We start from the raw sequence: 21,005 nt of genomic DNA on the forward strand, positions 1-21,005 counted from the left end.
GACAGATACAATCCTATATCCTAAACCATTTTTAAATATCATATTAATATATTTTTCATACACGATCTACCACTATTTTATATCATTTTTATCACATTATTTACTTTAATAATTTTGTTTTTTACGTATGGATATAGGACGTGCTAGTTGGATGCCCCATAGCAATTACTATCTCATAAAGATTTTCCTCATCCCTTATGACACTTAATCGTACCATCAACGACGCCAAGCACAAAGAAAATTCTTCACGAGATGAAGATTTTATCTTAGAAGATAGCAAGTTGTATTTCCTCTTACCCCCAATACAACTTGAGAGGGAATCTTAAGAGAGAAATTTAATTAACTTCAAATTAAAAAAATCTAAATTAAATTATATAATAATTTAGGAAAATAATGACAAATCAATCAAGATGATATCCTAAAATCAAGAGAAAATATTCATTTATTTTTTATTTTTAAATTAAAAAAATTTGAATCCTTAATTATGGAATTAAATTATAGGTTTGTATTAATTATAAAAATTTAGTCCAATTAAATAAATTTTCTCGCTCTCTCTCTTTCTATCCATGGATTAGGTTCCTAGGGCTGAACCACGTAAAATTGGTTTGCGATTTTTGTTCCTTTCATCTTTAATTTCAATTTCGCATAGAAATTTCTCAATAACTATTTCTTTACAAGCTTGGAAATTGTTTATCCTAAAACTTTAGGAATTCTTATTTATGTTCTTAAATATTATAAAAAATGGTGTTAGTATAATTAAATTTATCCATAAATAATGAAAATAAATAATAAGTTTTGTATTTCTTATATTGATAAAATCTTTTATAGTCACAAAGAAGTTACTATTATATGAATAATCAAAAAATATTATCGTTTTATTTAAATATATAAGTGTGTTAACTTATATAAAGTGAGAGATATTTAAAACTACTATATTTTTATTTAAATAAAAATACATTTTATTATTAAAATTAATCATTATGGTTGTTATCTTATTATTTATCATATTAATTCATCTTTAAAAATAAATAAAACACTATTAATGAAACTACTTTAAAATTATTACTATGAAAATAATTTAAAATTCTCATTATGTAATATTTTAATAATTTAAATGAGTGTTTTTATTTAAATATATCTTAATATATTTTAAAACTAATTGTATATTAATATAATAAAAAGATTTATCTTAATTATTGAAATAAATAGAATATATTTAAATTATTTTATATTTTTATATTTATTCTTAAATAATAATATTTTTTAAAATTTAAATTATTATCGGTATTCTTAAATTAATAATGAACTTGTATATTTTAACATAAAAGATTGATCAAACTATTGACAAAAACAAAAAAAAAATGATAGATAGGTGAATCAATTTCCCATCAAAATGTATAAATAGAGAAGCCCTGGCTGACTACATTGGTATCTTTCCCTTAAGGCAAAATAGATAGATTGGGAAGTTCAAGATTTAAAGTACCAGTGGTGACACTACAAGGAACCTTTCTCACCATCCAGCTCACTTCTTGCAGCTTTCTCAGCTTCTTCTAAGACAAAGGCTTTAAGTGATTCAACATCTCTTTTACCTGAAATCATATCAGGCACCAAGTCAGATCCAACAAGAACTAAGTCATTGTAACAAGATCCAAAGAGTCATCCAACTTTGACAGCAAAGAGATCTTGAAATCTTACCCTCATAAAAAATTCACACTAGCAATATGAATAGATTGAATAGTGCATTTGAGAAAATACTAAAGAAAACTTCATAAACAAGTATTATTTTCCAGAAAATATCACAGACCTTCCTCAAAGAAAACAGAGGGAAAATGAAATGGTAACAACCTGTTTTCAAGTTCAAGATAAGAAACAAATTCTCATTAAAGTTCAGTCACATATGACATTCACAACGTAAGAAATTTGATTTCCTTGGCAACAATTACAGTAAACGGTGTTTTCGTTTCTTCGATTTTGAAGATAATGAAAAAAGATCATCAAGGAGGCAACACATAAATAAAGAGGATGCAAAGAGAGAAAACACACAAATAAAAAGGTAGAACAAAAATTTATTACAAAAAGGTTAGACCATTCAATGCATTGTTATAAAAACTAGGCCAGGCAGACCAATTTGGGAAAAACATACATAAGACCAAAACAGAATCAAAACCAAGCTAACCCAACCACGCAGCTGGGTCACTGAGTTGTGAAGGGGAACTACCCCTGACGAACAGAAAGAGGAGACCCAAATTTGGCCATCACCTGCTAGCACCAGAAAATGAGGAGTGGAGGGGCAGCAGCCCACCTCTGATCTTCCTGTTGATCAGGGAAGAAAACTCCTCAGATTTTAGGATTTCTGTAAGTATTTTAAAAATAACATCATATTGAGGTCACCCCAGGTCAACCAGTGGTCAAATACAGTTGACCTGGGTTCAACCAGACCTGGTCACCTCTCAACCTTCAACATTTTCACTGACTATCTTTTTGTATGGATAATGACAAGTTAGTAGAATTAGTACACAATGAAAAAAATACCAGTTAATCATTCTGACTGTTATCCATTCAAACAATCTGCTCAAGGTTCACAAAAGAGGTAATAAACTAAAGTTTTCATGTCCTACACAAAAAGAGACATGCCAGCAATATTTTCTGTAGGAAAAACAAATCTACATATATCATGTGGTGGTGGATAAGAAGGTCCCCCAGTCTGCTTACAGATCTACAAAGTTATGTGGATCAAGAAATAAATCCTTCTAGGATCTTAGAACCTATCCGAGAAGCAAAAATAAAAATGGTTAACAACAAACCATGTAAAAAAGAGTTACAAGAAGTAATTTGCAAAATATCTTCTGTAAAAACTCATCAAGGAACAGATAGAGATCGTCTTATATGAGACATCTGCACCTTAACTCAAAATGAGGAATTGAGAGAACTAGTTATACAACACATCTCTCCTTTCATCACCTTGTATTAATTGGAACGATTGATCGAAATCCTGTTCCAAAAATTAGCAGAGACCTCAACTCATCTAAAATTCTTAAATGTCTGAACAAATAGGAATAGAATGTACTTCTCTCCAAAACAGTGTTCATATACATCATGAAACACATGAGAATACGATGAACATCCTAATCTAATGCAGGATGGACAAAAGTGGACAATAAGTATCCCTCGGATAACTGAAGTCTACAACAAATATTGGATTGAATTCCAAAAGAAATCCTTCGTCTTTCAGAAGGAACTATCTGTAGAAAATACAGGATACCGACTCAGGTGCTTTCTGCTATAGATTATTAAGTGAATCTGACTTAGCTAAGCTAAAAAGATTCAAATATGTCCATTATGGACTAGTTCGTATAGGATTAGACCCCTTAATACGAATCAATCAGAATTTACCCTTCATAGCAGCTATAGTAGATAACTCTGTGAAGAATAATTTTGAAAAAGCCCTACTCGGAGGAGTTAGAGCAAACTTAGGGTTAGGCCCAGTATCCTTTACAACATGGCCCAATCTACAAATAGATTTAGAAGACAAGCACATCCAAGATACCTTGTCCCTAAAAATCTATACGGACAACTATTCGAAAAATGGAATTCAACCAGGAAGAAGAATTATGCGCATACTTGTATGCATAGTAGCCCGAGGAATCAACACTGGAAAGGTTCCAGTTAAAGATTCAAAGAAACTCATAGAATTAGCCAAAAACATTGGTTATTCTGAAAACTTGACCATAGAAGAACTCGACCCTAGAGAGTTAACATGGCCAACAGAATGGGTAGTCCAACCTTTGGCACCCAGACACCTTCCCCTCTCTCGACAAACCATAAAGGAGATAGAAGAAAAACTAGTGATCACAAACACTAGATCCAGCTTTTCCATCGAACAGGACAGACCCTCTACCTCAACAAGTAGAACCTCAAACAGTTCCCGTTTCGAAGGAATAAAAAATCCAAGGCCCAATGCTTATGTTCCTCTTCACATAGATGATGGCACATAACCCATACAAAGCCTTAGGTCCACCTATAGGAAATAGTGACATCGTCATTAATTCTAATCAAACCTTAAGAGTCTTTTGGTAAGACCCTTAATAGGTTAGAACAAACTATTGAAAACCTCCAACAGAAAATAGATTCCCTCTATAATGAACATAAACATAGAGAAATAATAAAGTGTCAAAACATCCTAGAAAATATTCTAGAAAAGATTGACCATGGAAATAGTCCTGTTTTCTTCAAAGAATTAACAGAACTAAAACAAAGTTTAGATAATCTAAACAAAGATAAAATACAAGAACTTTTAACAAAAGTCTTAGCATTAAAAGAACATCTAGGTTCAAAAGAACGTCTAGGTTCTCCAGGTCCATCAAGGTATAAAACACCTTTTACACCTTGGACACCAAAAATGATCTATAAAAAGAAACTTTTAGATCGTTTAAAATTAAAAAGGGAAAGCCTTGACCTCACTTTACTCCAAAGAAATACTCTTCAGCCAGAAGATAATACAATCCCAGCAATGGTATGGTATTACTATTTTTGGGAAAAATATTCTGATCGCATCTACAACCTTAGATGCAAAATCAAGAAAATTAAAAGAAAGCTAAACCTTTTAGCTTTGTAAAATGATCTGTAGAGCAAGACTACTAGATCAACTTCGTCTGGTACGGTCAATGCAAGCCCAAAATTGGCAAGCCAGAGAAACTCTCACACCAGTAAATGAAACCGATATAGCTTATCAAACATATCTGAATGAATGGTGGAGATTAACCCATAGAGAAATTCTACTACGGTATCTGATCAAAAAGGTTCAACGGAAGCTTCAAGAATTAGCTCAATGACAAAGTTTTTCTATTTAATGGATATGGAAACCCCATTACCATTAGGCCTTCCTGACATCACCGGATGGCTTAAAAACCTAGTGTACCTTGCAATACCTTGCATAGCGCCTAGAAGAAAAAAGGATCCAGCACCACCTGCTTTTAGGATCGCTTCAAAAGCATCATCCTCCACCGATGATGAAGTTTACGTAGAATATAATACCTTCAGTCGCCAACCGATTTATTATGTTCAAGAGGAAAAACCTTCCTCTAGTAAACAACAAGAAGAGCAACACGACAGTGAACCAGAAGCCTGGGAATCTGATGAAGTTGCAGAAGAAAATACCAAGAAAACAGACTACTCTGCTAAAGACAAAAAGGCAGATGATCTTGGTAAAAGATTTCGAATGCTTCGTGGTAGCGACCATTTTGAAGCAGAAACTTCAAAGGTACGAGACACCCACATGGAAGATAGCTTTCAAGATAACTTCCGAAACCGAACTGCGGTTCACCCGCAAGAACGAGAGAGTTTCTCCCACTCAAAAATATCCCTGGGAGCACAAAGGTATGCGACAAAATACACAAATGTTGATCCTTCAAATGCTACTAAGGGACACCAAACCATAGATAGCATAAACCCTTTTGGATTTTACCTCAACTTGGATTGCCCCAAGGATGGAGAAAAGGTCCTTAATGATTGGGAAAGATGCATGAGCAATGCTGCAAATATGCATGAATCATGGAACCAAGAATCAACATTTAATTTCTTTACACATGCTTTACAGGGTAATGTAGCTCATTGGTGGGACAACCTTCCCGAAGACCAAAAACGAGCTAATACCTCAATATCGATAGCCAATATCTTAAAAGGATTAGTGGCTAAGATATCAAAGGAATTTCTAGGAATACATCCAACCCTAGAAGCCTACAATGAGAGTACTAAACAAAGAAAACGTTTAGAAACTCTTCAGAAATTAAACAAGTTACAAATCTATAATATTTGTTTTTATGAGAAGTATTACTGCGAGTTTGCAAGTTACTTCTATAAACTGCAAAAAGAAAACCAGAAACCTTATCTGTCTATCTTTTATGCAAAATTGCCAGAACCATTTGCACATGTAGCTGAAAAAGACTACATTACAAAATATTGGCAAAACAATCCCGAACATGGGACTTTAACAATGGAGAATTTTCTAAACATTGATACTTTAACCACGGAGAATTTCCTAACCAACGATTTGTACAAGACATGTTAGCAAATCTTTGTGAAACCCAAAAACTACAAAAGAAAAGTAGTAAGGCAAATAAACAAACATTATGTTGTTCAAACCAGAACAAAAATGTAGGAGCTTATGGTTGTAAAACCACCTCCCATAAGCAACGAAAATATCCTAAGAAATTTCAACAACAAAAATTTAGGATACAAAAAAGTTCTACAACCAGGTATACTCCTAAAAAGAGATACTTGAAGAAAAGAACAAATTCTGGCCCTACCACATCCGGTAAAGGGTCAAATGCATACTGCCCAAATGGGAAAACCCCAAGCAAATGCAAATGCTGGATATGCCTAAAAGAAGGACATTTTGCAAAAGATTGTCCAAATGATAAACAACAACGGCGGTACAGTACTTACATGTTACTAGCCGAAGAAAATGGATTGGAAATCATTCATTACAATGACATCCAGTCAGAAGATGAAGTATATGAACTTCATCTCGAAACTGAGTCCTCCTCCTCGGAAAACTCAGAGAACATGTCGGACTCTTCAGGCACAATCTTTGCCTTATAGATTTCTTATATTCGATTATGCTTTTGCTTACCCGAAATACACATGGCAGCCAGCGTGGTGATTTATGTCCCACTATTGTCATAAAACACTTTCTCTGCTACTGCATCATGCATTTATAGAGAACTTTATAATTAACCTGATACTCTTACCACTCCAAGATTTCTTGTGTTACAGACAGGTAAAATGGATCCCCTCAGCAACAACCTAACGGACCTAGCAACAATAATTGCCACACTCACGGTATTGCTCACAACCCTACAAGCACTATTCAATAGTCTTTTAGTTCTCTCAAAACGAGGAGACATACATGAGAATTGTGCCCGTTACGGGTTAAGTGGAGAAGTCTTACAACTCAAGATTAAAGAATTAACCGAAGAGTTAAAAGAACTCACTCAACGGCATAAAATGCCAAGCTCCTCCGGGACTTCTACCGGATCTCCATCGCGAGAAAAGGAAGCCACAACGTCAGCTAATCAGCAGACGGATGACTTTAGTGTTTTGATCAATACAGGTCGACCCGGGATTTCTACCGGTCATGCCAGGCATGAGAAGGAAATCACAACCCAATCTTCTCTGAAGATAGGGGAATCAGGGATTTCTACCTGCCAGTCTAGAGCTGGAAAGGAAACCTTAACGATTTTGTTGAAATCGGAATCAGGGACTTCTACCTGTCAGTCTCGAGCTGAAAAGGAAGTCTTAACGGATCCATCCCTGATGGAAACGGACTTGTCTAGTAATGAGAAATCATTCAAGACAAAATTGGTTACCCCGTCTGAGTTTACAAGGTTGAAAAGCATAAATAAACCAGATAAAACTAGTTTTAATGAGTTTGAATTTTTAAAGAAATTTAAACCTTTAAAACTTTCGAACATTATGTCTGAGGAACCCTCGCTACGCCCTCAAAAGGTGGACATCGTTCGTTCAAATATCGAATCCGATCATACTGTCCAATTCCAGAGATGGAATGAACAAATTGGACAAGGGATAAACACTCCCATCTTCACCACTGAGCCCAGCAAAAGTTGGAATCAAGTGAAGCTGAGTCATGAAATAGACTCAAAATATGCATCCATGCTTTATGCATATGGATTCATAAAACAAATGGTACTTCACTCCATCGACGTATTAGTGTTGGAGAGAATGCCAAAGGAAATTATGGAGGCTTGCAAAAGTTTCATCTTCATAACAAAGAGTAAAGGAATTCGACTTCATTTCGTTTCCTGTATTGCTGAAATTGTTACTGACACAAAGATGTTTCCGAGCATTTCTGTCGTGACACTTGAAGGAATCAAAGAAGGTGACACAAATCTGGAATATGATCCCAGACATGTTCCAAAAGCCAAGCCTTGCCCAGAAGCAGTCTGGCCAACCAGGCGTATCCGCGGGCTCAAGAACCTGATACAACTCATACAACAGCTGATACAGAAAAAGAAAAGCTTTGTCTACAAGACCTCCATCCCACTGACGATCGTCTCGAAAAGCTATAAAGAGACTCCGGCATCCGTCCAAACCAGTCTCAAAGCTACGCTGAATAAACTCCTCGAAGGAAATATCCCCTTCAGCAAAACAACAAAGGAAAGCTTCTGCCAGATGGCCTAGAAGACTTTTCCGAAGGAGCACACCTGTAGGTCGTGCACAGAAAGGCAGCTGTCCGAATGAGAAGTCAGCAGCCACGTCAGCAGTCGTAAAGACCCACGACGAAATCAAAGTCAGCAAAGGCGACTAAAAAGTCCGCAAAGGCGGCTACAAATGTCATCAATGATGGCTACACCAAGTCAACAATGATGGCTAAAAAGGATTCATGCACGTCATCATCATGATGTCACAAACAGAAAAGACATTTCTACCCCTGCTTTCGGTGCCGAAAGGTAATAATGCAAGGGCAAAAATGACAAAAGTTACCCTTTATCTTTAAACACACACCTTTCAACCAAGGGTAAAAGCGGAAGACATGAAAGATCTTCAGCTATAAATTCGACGCTCCTCCAGAGGTTGAGACATTCGAAATTGGAGAGATTCGAAATTTGACGAAGCATTAGCATTCGAAGAAGAAGGCGATTTCCGGCGATCTTTCTCCGGCAAGTTCCTCAGGCACGGTATGTGCTTAACAACCGTAATGGCTGAGTAGAAAAGAGGGAACGGACCGGTGCCACGGTCGGTAACTTGGGGAGTTATGTAGCTAAGTAGTTTTTTCTTTTCCCTTTTTAAGGGTGTGTATTTAGTTATGTTTTTATATATTTTGGACCATGTTTTTATATTTTCCGCATGTTTGTAATATTGTGATTCGTACAGTATTTGTTATTACTGTTCATGTTCCGCATATATAAATATGATCTCCACAGTTCTTGTTATTACTGTTCATATTCCACATCTATATATATGATCTCTAAAGTGTTTGTTTTTACTGTTCAAAAGCACTGTTCATTTTTACTATTCATGGTTACTGTTCACTCGTCAAAAAGAAATAGTATCGAAATAGTGCCAAATAGGACAGAAGCTAGAGACTTGGAATTATTCGGCTACGCTCCGAGGTAGAAAACGAAACGGAGCTATGCTCTACCCTGCTGAAGCAGCCATGGAGCCGCAACGGTTAATAGGAACGGCTTGGGGCCCTCTGGAGACCGTGAGGACCGCATTGACGGAATTGCCCACGTGGTGGTAAGCCGGCAGAAATAGGGTCAAACCCCGAAGAAATTCTAAGTAGCAGCAGAAGTCATGTTGGGCCTACTAGATAGCTATGAAATAGACACAAACGAGTATGTAGCAGTGACATGTGGTAGGAAGCAGGAGAGTGATGTGATGGTAAAATGATAGGACTAACGAAGTGTGACTGTAGGAATAGTATTGTGTGAGTCATCGTTGTTTTCCGCTGCTTGTAGCCAGTGTGTAAGTAGAAATCCCTAGGATTCTAGTTCCGCTGCCCTCATCCTTAGGTTCTCTTCCACTGTGTGTGCAAGTCTATTAGAGACTTTGTGTTGTTGATATCATAGCAATAATGTTTTTTGACGAGTGAACAGTAAACATGAATAGTAAAAATGAACAGTAACTTTGGAACAGTAAAAACAAACACTGTGGAGATCATATATATAGATGTGGAATATGAACTGTAATAACAACAACTGTGGAGATCATATTTATATATGCGGAACATGAATAGTAATAACAAATACTGTACGAATCACAATATTACAAACATGCGGAAAATATAAAAACATGGTCCAAAATATATAAAAACATAACTAAATACACACCCTTAAAAAGGGAAAAGAAAAAACTACTTAGCTACATAACTCCCCAAGTTACCGACCGTGGCACCGGTCCGTTCCCTCTTTTCTACTCAGCCATTACGGCTGTTAAGCACATACCGTGCCTGAGGAACTTGCCGAAGAAAGATCGCCGGAAATCGCCTTCTTCTTCGAATGCTAATGCTTCGTCAAATTTCGAATCTCTCCAATTTCGAATGTCTCAACCTCTGGAGGAGCATCGAATTTATAGCTGAAGATCTTTCATGTCTTCCGCTTTTACCCTTGGTTGAAAGGTGTGTGTTTAAAGATAAAGGGTAACTTTTGTCATTTTCGCCCTTGCATTATTACCTTTCGGCTCCGAAAGCAAGGGTAGAAAAGTCTTTTCTGCTTGTGACATCATGATGATGACATGCAGGAATCCTTTTTAGCCATCATTGTTGACTTGGTGTAGCCGTCATTGATGACATTTGTAGCCGCCTTTGCTGACTTTGATTTCGTCGTGGGCCTTTATGGCTGCTGACTAGTCTGCTGACGTGGCTGCTGACTGCTCATTCGGACAGCTGCCTTTTTGTGCACGACCTACAGGTGTGCTCCTTCGGAAAAGTCTTCTGGGCCATCTGGCAGAAGCTTTCCTTTGTTGTTTTGCTGAAGGGGATATTTCCTCTGAGGAGTTTTTTCAGCGTAGCTTCGAGACTGGTCTGGACGGATGCCGGAGTCTCTTTATAGCTTTTCGAGACGATCGTCAGTGGGATGGAGGTCTTGTAGACAAAGCTTTTCTTTTTCTGAATCAGTTGTTGTATGAGCTGTATCAGGTTCTTGAGCCCGTGGATACGCCTGGTTGGCCAGACTGCTTCTGGGCAAGGCTTAGCTTTTGGAACATGTGTGGGATCATATTCCAGATTTGCGTCACCTTCTTTGATGCCTTCAAGTGTCACGACAGAAATGCTCGGAAACATCTTTGTGTCAGTAACAATTTCAGCAATACAGGAAACGAAATGAAGTCGAATTCCTTTACTCTTTGTTATGGAGATGAAACTTTTGCAAGCCTCCATAATTTCCTTTGGCATTTTCTCCAACACTGATACGTCGGTGGAGTGAAGTACCATTTGTTTCATGAATTCATATGCATAAAGCATGGATGCATATTTTGAGTCTATTTCATGACTCAACTTCACTTGATTCCAACTGTTGATGGGCTCAGTGGTGAAGAAGGGAGTGTTCATCCCTTGTCCAATTTGTTCATTCCATCTCTGGAATTGGACAGTATGATCGGATTCGATCTTTGAACGAACGATGTCCACCTTTTGAGGGCATAGCGAGGGTTCCTCAGACATAATGTCCGAAAGTTTTAAAAGTTTAAATTTCTTTAAAAACTCAAACTCATTAAAACTAGTTTTATCTGGTTTATTTAGGCTTTTCAACCTTGTAAACTCAGACGGGTAACCAATTTTGTCTTGAATGATTTCTCATTACTAGACAAGTCCGTTTCCATCAGGGATGGATCCGTTAAGACTTCCTTTTCAGCTCGAGACTGACAGGTAGAAGTCCCTGATTCCGATTTCAACGAAATCGTTAAGGTTTCCTTTCCAGCTCTAGACTGGCAGGTAGAAATCCCTGATTCCCCTATCTTCAGAGAAGATTGGGTTGTGATTTCCTTCTCATGCCTGGCATGACCGGTAGAAATCCCGGGTTGACCTGTGTTGATCAAAACACTAAAGTCATCCGTCTGCTGATTTGCTGACATTGTGGCTTCCTTTTCTCGCGATGGAGATCCGGTAGAAGTCCCGGAGGAGCTTGGCATTTTATGCCGTTGAGTGAGTTCTTTTAACTCTTCGGTTAATTCTTTAACCTTGAGTTGTAAGACTTCTCCACTTAACCCGTAATGGGCACAATTCTCATGTATGTCTCCTCGTTCTGAGAGAACTAAAAGACTATTGAATAGTGCTTGTAGGGTTGAGAGCAATACCGTGAGTGTGGCAATTGCTGCTGCTAGGTCCGTCAGGGTGCTGCTAAGAGGATCCATTTTACCTGTCTATAACACAAGAAAATTCTCAAGTAAGAGTATCAGGTAAATAGTTTTTATCTCCTTTAATGTGTTCAACAGTAAAAGAGAATTAAAATAACCATTGCTGCCAACGGAGTAATCTACCGCGACAAAGTGAATCTTCTAAATTTCTTGTCATAAAACCGACAAAATTTTTACAGTCAGTTCTTACCAGAAATTCTTTGGGAGCCAGATAAATATAAAACTTTTTTATCCCATTCTTTACTACTAAAATTTCTTTTTCATAAGAATGATAGTTTGTTTCAGCAGATGAAAATGTTCCTGATGTATATTTGCATATTATTTCAGAATCATTGATTTTGCATTTTAGGACTACTGCCCAAGTGTGATCAGAGGCGTCAGTTTCTAAAATCAGTTTTGCATCTAGATCGGGTAGAGTTAACACCGGGAGGTGTTTCATCATTTGTTTGATCCAGATTACTTCTAGACTATCAGTGGGTATCCATTTCCATTTGACGTCTTTCTTTAGTTTCTTTTGAAAGGGTTTCCTAATTTCTGCTAAATTCTTTATGAATTGTTCAACATATGTTAGGCATCCTAAGCAACGTTGAAGTTGTTTTATATCTTCAATTTCATTCGGAAAAACAGCTAGTTTTTCCAAAATATGATTTTGAAGAATGATTTCTCCTTTTGAGATGTTTAAACCTAAGAAATCTATCTTGGTTTTAAACAACTCTGATTTCTTTTTGCTGAGTGCTATCCCAGCAGTTTTTAAGGCATTTAAGACCTTAAGTAAAGTCTCTTTATGTTGATCCTTGGTTTCTGAAAAGACTAGGATGTCATCAACATAAACGAAGCAAAATTTAAAGAATGGTTTGAGGATATCATCCATTCTTCTTTGAAATATGTTGGGTGTTTTTTTTAACCCAAAGGGCATTACAAGCCACTCATAATGTCCTGAAGGACAACTGAATGCAGTAAGGGGAATAGCTCTTTCGGTTAGACGAATTTGCCAAAACCCGGATTTGCAATCAAATTTAGAAAACCATTGTTTTCCTCTTATGGCAGCTATTAATCTTTCTTTGTTAGGAAGATAGTAGCCATCCATTTTTGTGGCTTCATTAACCTTTTTATAGTTAATGACCATTCTAGCTTTTCCTCGTTTTATCTCTGCATGATTTCGTACCAGGAAAGCAGGAGATGTATGTGGGGAATAACTTGCATGGATTAAACCTTGAGCTAGCAAGTCATTTATCTGTGTTGAGAATTCTTCAACATCAGAAGGAGTGTAAACCATAGGTTTTTCTCGGATTTCTTTTTCAGGATCAAGAAGTTCGAGGTCGGCATATGGTTTTTGTTTATGCCACCATTCTAAGGGTTTCTCAGAGCAAGTGAATTCTAGAAGTTGTTGAACTTCAGATTCACAGGACTCAGCAAGGAGCAAAGTTTCTAAGGGAGGAATCTCATCACCACGCTTGCTGCGTTTTTTGAAGACCTGATGGAGGACAGCTCCATTGCCAGAAATGGCATAGGCTTCAGTGGGTTTTACTGCATAGACAAATACAGCAGTATTATCGATTTCACGTCGAGTGCGACATCGAAGTTTATAGTAGGCTGGTGTTTGCTCTACAGGGGCATGAAACATGAGCCATTCATTTCCTAGGACTAAATTTGGTCCTGAGTTTATGTTTGATCCTAAACTAATGAGTTTTGGAATCATAAACTTTTCACCTCCAATGTCGAGATGAATGTTTCGGGCCTCGGCAGGAAGAGAGATATTTTCTCCGGAGCCAACGGTTACTTGAAGAGGTACATCAAGTGTTTTCCATAGATCCGTGGGAAGTAGATTTTGTCTGGCTAGGCAATATGAACTTCCTGTGTCTACGAGAGCGTGTATATGGAATTTGATATATCCGGGTAGTTTAAGCATGACCGTGATATAAGAATTTCCAGATGCGACATGCTCTGCGTTTATGCGGATACTCATTCAGAGAAGGTGCCTGAAGAGTCCGACATGTTTTCTGAGTTTTCTGAGGAGGACTCAGTTTCGAGATGAAGTTCATATACTTCATCTTTTGACTGGATGTCATCGTAATGAATGATTTCCAATCCATTTTCTTCGGCTAGTAACATGTAAGTACTGTACCGCCGTTGTTGTTTTTCATTGGGACAATCTTTTGCAAAATGTCCTTCTTTCTGGCATATCCAGCATTTGCATTTGCTTGGGGTTTTCCCCTTTGGGCAGTATGCATTTGACCCTTTACTGGATGTGGTAGGGCCAGAATTTGTTCTTTTCTTAAAGAATCTCTTTTTAGGAGTATACCTGGTTGTAGAACTTTTTTGTATCCTAAATTTTTTCTGTAGAAATTTCTTAGGATATTTTCGTTGCTTATGGGAGGTGGTTTTACAACCATAAGCTCCTACATTTTTGTTTTGGTTTGAACAACATAATGTTTGTTTATTTGCCTTACTACTTTTCTTTTGTAGTTTTTGGGCTTCACAAAGATTTGCCAACATGTCTTGTACAAATCGATGTCTTCTTCCTAAAGTATCAATGTTTAGGAAATTATCCATGGTTAAAGTACCATGTTCTAGATTGTTTTGCCAATATTTGTTAATGTAGTCTTTTTCAGCTACATGTGCAAATGGTTCTGGTAATTTTGCATAAAAGATAGATAAGGTTTTTGGTCTTCTTTTTGCAGTTTATAGAAGTAACTTGCAAACTCGCAGTAATACTTCTCATAAAAACAAATGTTACAGATTTGTAACTTGTTTAATTTCTGAAGAGTTTCTAAACGTTTTCTTTGTTTAGTACTCTCATTGTAGGCTTCTAGGGTTGGATGTATTCCTATAAATTCCTTTGATATCTTAGCCACAAATCCTTTCAAGATATTGGCTATCGATATTGAGGTATTAGCTCGTTTTTGGTCTTCGGGAAGGTTGTCCCACCACTGAGCTACATTACCCTGTAAAGCATGGGTAAAGAAATTAAATGTTGATTCTTGGTTCCAAGATTCATGCATATTTGCAGCACTACTCATGCTTCTTTCCCAATCTTTAAGGACCTTTTCTTCATCCTTGGGGCAATCCAAGTTGAGGTAAAATCCAAAAGGGTTTATGCTATCTATGGTTTGGTGTCCTTTAGTAGCATTTGAAGGATCGACATTTGTGTATTTTGTCGCATACCTTTGTCCTCCCAGGGATATTTTTGAGTGGGAGAAACTTTCTCGTTCTTGCGGGTGAACCGCAGTACAGTTTCGGAAGTTATCTTGAAACTTCATCAGATTCCCAGGCTTCTAGTTCACTGTCATGTTGCTCTTCTTGTTGTTTACTAGAGGAAGGTTTTTCCTCTTGAACATAATAAATCGGTTGGCGACCGAAGGTATTATATTCTGCGTAAACTTCATCATCGGTGGAGGATGATGCTTTTGAAGCGATCCTAAAAGCAGGTGGTGCTGGATCCTTTTTTCTTCTAGGCGCTATGCAAGGTGTTGCAAGGTACACTAGGTTTTTAAGCCATCCGGTGATGTCAAGAAGGCCTAATGGTAATGGAGTTTCCATATCTATTAAATAGAAAAACTCATTCATTTTTATAAAGCTAAGAGGTTTAGCTTTTGTTTAATTTTTTCGATCTTGCATCGTAGTTTATGGATGCGATTCGTGTATTTTTCCCAATGGAAATAGTACATTTCCATGGAGTAGATAGTATCATCTTCAGGTTGAAGCATGTTTCTTAATAAGAGAGTGAAGGTAAGGCCATCTCCCTTTCTTTGTAAACTATCTAAAAGTTTTTGTCTATAGATCATCTATTTCGGGATGCTGTCCAAGCTTGTTCAGCATCTTCCTTGGTCCGGAATTTTTTGTGAGAATTTTCGGGAAATCCTATGACTTGAGCTTGGGCTTCTTTCCAGCTGTCATATATTTCTGTTTCTCTTCCTATGAAGACAACATACCAGTATTTTGTTTTTTTTAGTTTTTCGTATGTACTTGTAGAGGCTTCTCCTGTTGACGTGGTGTCTACAGGTTGGGATACGGTTTCATCTTGGGTCATTCTATAGATTTCTCTTTGCAGAATGATTACCAAATCTTCTAAGAATTGCTTAGATAGCATATTCTTGAAGTTCAAGTTGTTCAATCCTGAGTTGGTGTTTCAGGTCTTTGATAACTTGTTTTAATCCTACTGGACCGAGTCCTAAGAATCGTCCATCTTGGATTATCCTTCTTCCTTCGTTGTTATATTCTACAACTAAAGGATTTTCTTTTAACTCTTTGAGTTTGGCTTGAACTCTTAAGAGTCGATCTTTTAATTGTCGAATCCAGACCTTCTGGAATTCAATTTGATTATCATACCTTCTGGGCATAATTTGTTCTCGCAATCGCAAATAGTTTATAAGTCTTATCTCTGGATTAGACCTATTGTGTTTCATATAGGAAGTTTTAAGTTTTTGTACATTTGTTCCTTGCAAATGTTACATGGGATGTAACCGGTATGGGTCATAACTGTTTGGGAGTATGTATACCTAAACAGAAAGAATCAAAGTTAAGCTTTGACTTCTTTGACATATTTTAAACCAAGTCTACTACTCGGCTATGATACCATTTTTGGGACGACGAGTCTCTAACAGACTCTGACAGCGGAATACTGATACCAAAAGCATTATTGCTATGATATCAACAACACAAAGTCTCTAATAGACTTACACACACAGTGGAAGAGAACCTAGGGATGAGGGCAGCGGAACTAGAATCCTAGGGATTTCTACTTACACATTGGCTACAGGCAGCGGAAAACAACGATGACTCACACAATACTATTCCTACAGTCACACTTCGTCAGTCCTATCATTTTACCATCACATCACTCTCCTGCTTCCTACCACATGTCACTGCTATATACTCGTTTGTGTCTATTTCATAGCTATCTAGTAGGCCCAACATGACTTCTGTAGTTACTTAGAATTTCTTCGGGGTTTGACCCTATTCCTGCCGGCTTACCACCACGTGGGCAATTCCGTCAATGCGGTCCTCACAGTCTCCAGAGGGCCCCAAGTCGTTCCTATTAACCGTTGCGGCTCCATGGCTGCTTCAGCAGGGTAGAGCACAGCTCCGTTTCGTTTTCTACCTCGGAGCGTAGCCGAATAATTCCAAGTCTCTAGCTTCTGTCCTATTTGGCACTATTTCTTTTTGACGAGTGAACAGTAAACATGAATAGTAACCATGAATAGTAAAAATGAACAGTACTTTTGAATAGTAACTTTGGAACAGTAAAAACAAACACTATGGAGATCATATATATAGATGTGGAATATGAACAATAATAACAACAATTGTGAAGATCATATTTATATATGCGGAACATGAACAGTAATAACAAATACTGTACGAATCACAATATTACATGTTCCAAGTCTGAAACTACTTTTCTAAAATGAAAGTTTTTGCGTTAGGGATGATAGGCCCACATTGGTATAGGATTGAAGAGATCCAATGTCTTAACTTCAGTTAGTCATTTTAGTAATCACAACTTAAACCTGGGGTCAAAGCCAACCCAAGCCCGTGTCTGTTTTCTACATGGCCTCTGTATGTGTTTTATGGGCTGGGTGTGTATATCCTCTATGTCACGAGCCAGGTTGTATATGTAGGCCTCGATATGAGGAAGGGTACTGGGTTAAGAAGTCCCCCAATCTGTAGTTGTACAAGCTCCACATCTTAGACTAGTTGTCTGAAGTAAGAGTAGTTGTGTGAAGGAGAATAGTCCCACGTTGGTTTAGGCATGCAAAGATTTTGTGCTTAATAGTTGGGAAAAAGCCTCCCTTGACTAGTTATTTTGCGATGAAACTGGACCAAAATTCAACATCTTCTTAATCCACCAAGCTTGCAATGAACAGATTACACAGAAAAAAAAGTTTCTTAAAAAAAAAAAAAAAATAGGAAATTTCAGAACAAAATGAAGGAGTAATTGAGTAGACAGCCTGGTTTTACTCAGCCAAGCCTTGAGAACATCAGGAAATACGGTTTAGTAATTACTTTTGTTACACTCTTATCTGTAATTCAAACTTCAACTTTCAGCATCCAACAAAAGTATGAATATTTCTATTTCCATAAACTCAAGGATGCAGCATAACCTCCTGCCATTGCTTTCAGTAAAAAGGTGGACAGTAAAGAAATGGTGGGTATCGAGATAAGTACAGTGTTTCTGGATCAACATTTTAAGGTTTCTACTTTTAGTATTTCAGGTGACTCAATGATAAAGTGAGGGCATGTGGATCATTGTTTGGCATCAACACTACAGGCTATTCATTTATATTTCTTCCCACTATATTCAGATCCAACCTAGGGCACTCCGTCTCTATGCAAATAGAACAATTATCTTGTGACTAACTTTCAGTAAAGATAGATGCTGGTAATCACTTCTGCATACAAAGACCAAGCTGTTCTCAAATGAATTACAAGAAACAACAAGAAGCAAATGAGATAAGAGTGTGACCTCATTTGCCTGATCTTATGTTACTTCAGGAATCAGTAACTTATATACCAATAGATGACTGATAGAGGCACTCCTTTTTTTAAACCTAATAACATCCAGCATTTCTTCTTGGTCATACTAATTGCGCACATAGACTAAAAAAAGAGAACACTGATAACTAGATACTAAGCTGTTGCTTTTGTTTTCTATATAAAGCCAGTCTAGAGCTAATCAGAACGTTCAAGCAAGGCCCGTTACTAGAGTGATTTATTACAGAGGAAACTGAATGTTCACACTCATGTTCAGTACATGAATTTTCACACACGTGTTCACCACTACTTTAGCCACCCCAGGACCTTACAGTTCAGACTGTTATTCAGATAGCACAAATAACACCTGACAACTAAATAAAGAGCCTAAGGTTTTAACAACATAAGCAGCCAACAGATGACGCCTTTCCAGCCGTCAGATTTGTCAAATACTGTATGCCATACCAAAAGAACGCTGAAAAGTAATGAAAAGCAATTTTAACAAACTAAAAACAACAACAGTTACTACGATCCACACACAGGAATCTATAAAAATCATTGTCATTTCTTTCATATTTAGAACAAGGGAAAAACCAAAGTGCCTCGTTAGTCCAAGAGCTTGTGGAGGTATGACTTTGGTAGCAGAAACAAATAAAAATATCTATGGATTAACTTCCACTTCCTACAGATGAGACTCAACATTACCTTTAAACTTCGCAACTTCTTCCCCATCATAAAAGACCTTAAATGTAGGGTAAGAATGAATATCAACTTTAGAGCACACCAGCTTGTTTGTGCTGCAATCAACTTGTCCTATTTCAATTTCATCTTCCCCTTCAACAGCCCTCGCCAAGTCTTCCCACAACGTGCCTAAATTTTTGCTGTAAAGGAAGGTAATTAACTGTCAATAAATCATGAAGAAGGTATCACAATAATGTGAGCGAATAAAAGACTAAAAGAAATTTTCAGCTCTAAGAAACTCTCAAACACCCAACAAGTATGATCAATAGCCATAAAATATTTACCAGTACTTACACCAGGGGACACAAAATTGCACAAACCACACAGTATCTTTCTCTTTCACCTGGAGAGACCAAACAAGAAAGTAGAGCATAAGAAATTGACGATCATTAATATCCATAAAATTGCTTCGTGATGCAGAGATGGAACAGCTTAAGATAACTTTTCAAATTGGAGCCAAATGTTAACAACTTCTTAACAGCCCTATGCTCAACAATGCAGCAGAGGAGCGAACCACAGGGAGGGCCCCCAACCAGATGATCTTATGAGACGTATTTAACCAATGAGATTTGATGTTTTCATCTGTCACTCTCTCGCACTTACTAACGACAGGACAATTAAACTAAGAGGCATTTGGGACCTTGTAGACATGTCTCATAGATTGTCAATCCCAGGTCCTACACCACTGATGCATGGGAAATAGCGGGTGTGCGAAAAATGGAAGTTCATGGCCTCTTCTTTGAAGATCTGGAAATACCAACATGCTCCAGTAAAACTTATTTGATACAAATTTCATGGTTTGTTTTTATTCCGCAGATAACTAGTTAAACTTGAATAGAAAACAGCGATCAGCGAATAAAACGACCTCTTCGAAGTATTAGAAAAAAACAAAACCACCCATCAAACTGTATCGTCCTGTGCCTAGCAACCAGAACGAGAACCATACCTTTCAATCCAACCAAGAAGGCGGCAACCGCGTAAAAAAATAAACCCGATTTCGACAAATAGGAAATCATACAATTATATAAGATTTTTCCATAAACATAATAAAATCGAAGCGCAGAGATTACCTTGTCAGAGAAAGTGTTCTCAGTGAGAGTTATAACCTCCGAAGTAGACGGCAAAACGCAGAAAAACAAAAGGAAAACAGGGAGGAAAACAAAACCATCTCGGACCTTCATCCTTCCGTACAGGCTATAGATCAGTTTATTTCCACCCAAATTGATTTTGCCCCTCTATTTGAATTGAGCCGCTTTACAGGCCTGCTCACCCCTCTTTCCCCAAAAGGTCGCCGGCGTCTCTGCTATGGCTTAGCGCCTTCGAGTCTTCAGAGATCGCAATTCTGCAAACTGTTAAAAGTCTACAAAGCTGACAAAATGTTTGCAGATAGGCAAATATTAAAAAAATAGATATTTTTAACAGCTAAGATTAACCAAGGAGGGTTCATTTGATCGAACGGCAATGATCTCATGCGGGTCGTAGATGAACTTGGGTTGGATTTGATTTTTTGAATTACTTTTTACGAAAAAGTATAAAGAAGGAGAGAGAGTAATCTGATAGGGTGCATTATCATAGGGTAGGGGAAGGATTTCACTTTCACTTTCAAAGTGCACTAATAAGCCCATTTATAAAAAAAAAATCTTTCATTCTCCTTTTTCTTCTAAGGGTGGAGGTGCTTTCACAAATGGAAGTGACTTAAAACTCGTTAGTATGCAGGGAAAGTTGAGGGTAAAAATGAATTACCTAGTGAATTCATTTTTACTCGTTCTTATGAAAATGAGTGAAAGTATATTCACTCCCATCGATAACTGACTAGCCTACTTTTTATCCTAAGTAAACTAGGCTACATGTTGAGGTTCTAGGAGTGATTGTTCACTTAATCTAACATCGTGACAATTGTTATCAGAGCTAAGGTCCAA

At 37.3% G+C, this 21,005-nt stretch overlaps 1 protein-coding gene across 1 annotated transcript; it reads right to left on the reverse strand.

Moving 5' to 3' along the window:
- Positions 1-1,362: 1,362 nt before the first annotated feature.
- Positions 1,363-20,446, reverse strand: LOC137965921 (protein disulfide isomerase-like 5-1). Its single transcript, XM_068812315.1, has 4 exons — positions 20,157-20,446; positions 19,371-19,429; positions 19,051-19,226; positions 1,363-1,589 (listed from the first exon to the last, which is right to left on the reverse strand). Exons 1-4 carry the CDS (start codon positions 20,265-20,267, stop codon positions 1,495-1,497), a joined length of 441 nt encoding a protein of 146 aa, XP_068668416.1. The 5' UTR covers positions 20,268-20,446; the 3' UTR covers positions 1,363-1,494.
- Between the last annotated feature and the right edge of the window lie 559 nt (positions 20,447-21,005).

The sequence above is a fragment of the Aristolochia californica genome, unplaced genomic scaffold, assembly GCF_029961685.1.
Source record: "Aristolochia californica isolate CCGP_79_NKW_82.1479 unplaced genomic scaffold, dmAriCali1.0.hap1 SCAF_5, whole genome shotgun sequence".
In the NCBI taxonomy this organism is placed as follows: domain Eukaryota; kingdom Viridiplantae; phylum Streptophyta; class Magnoliopsida; order Piperales; family Aristolochiaceae; genus Aristolochia; species Aristolochia californica.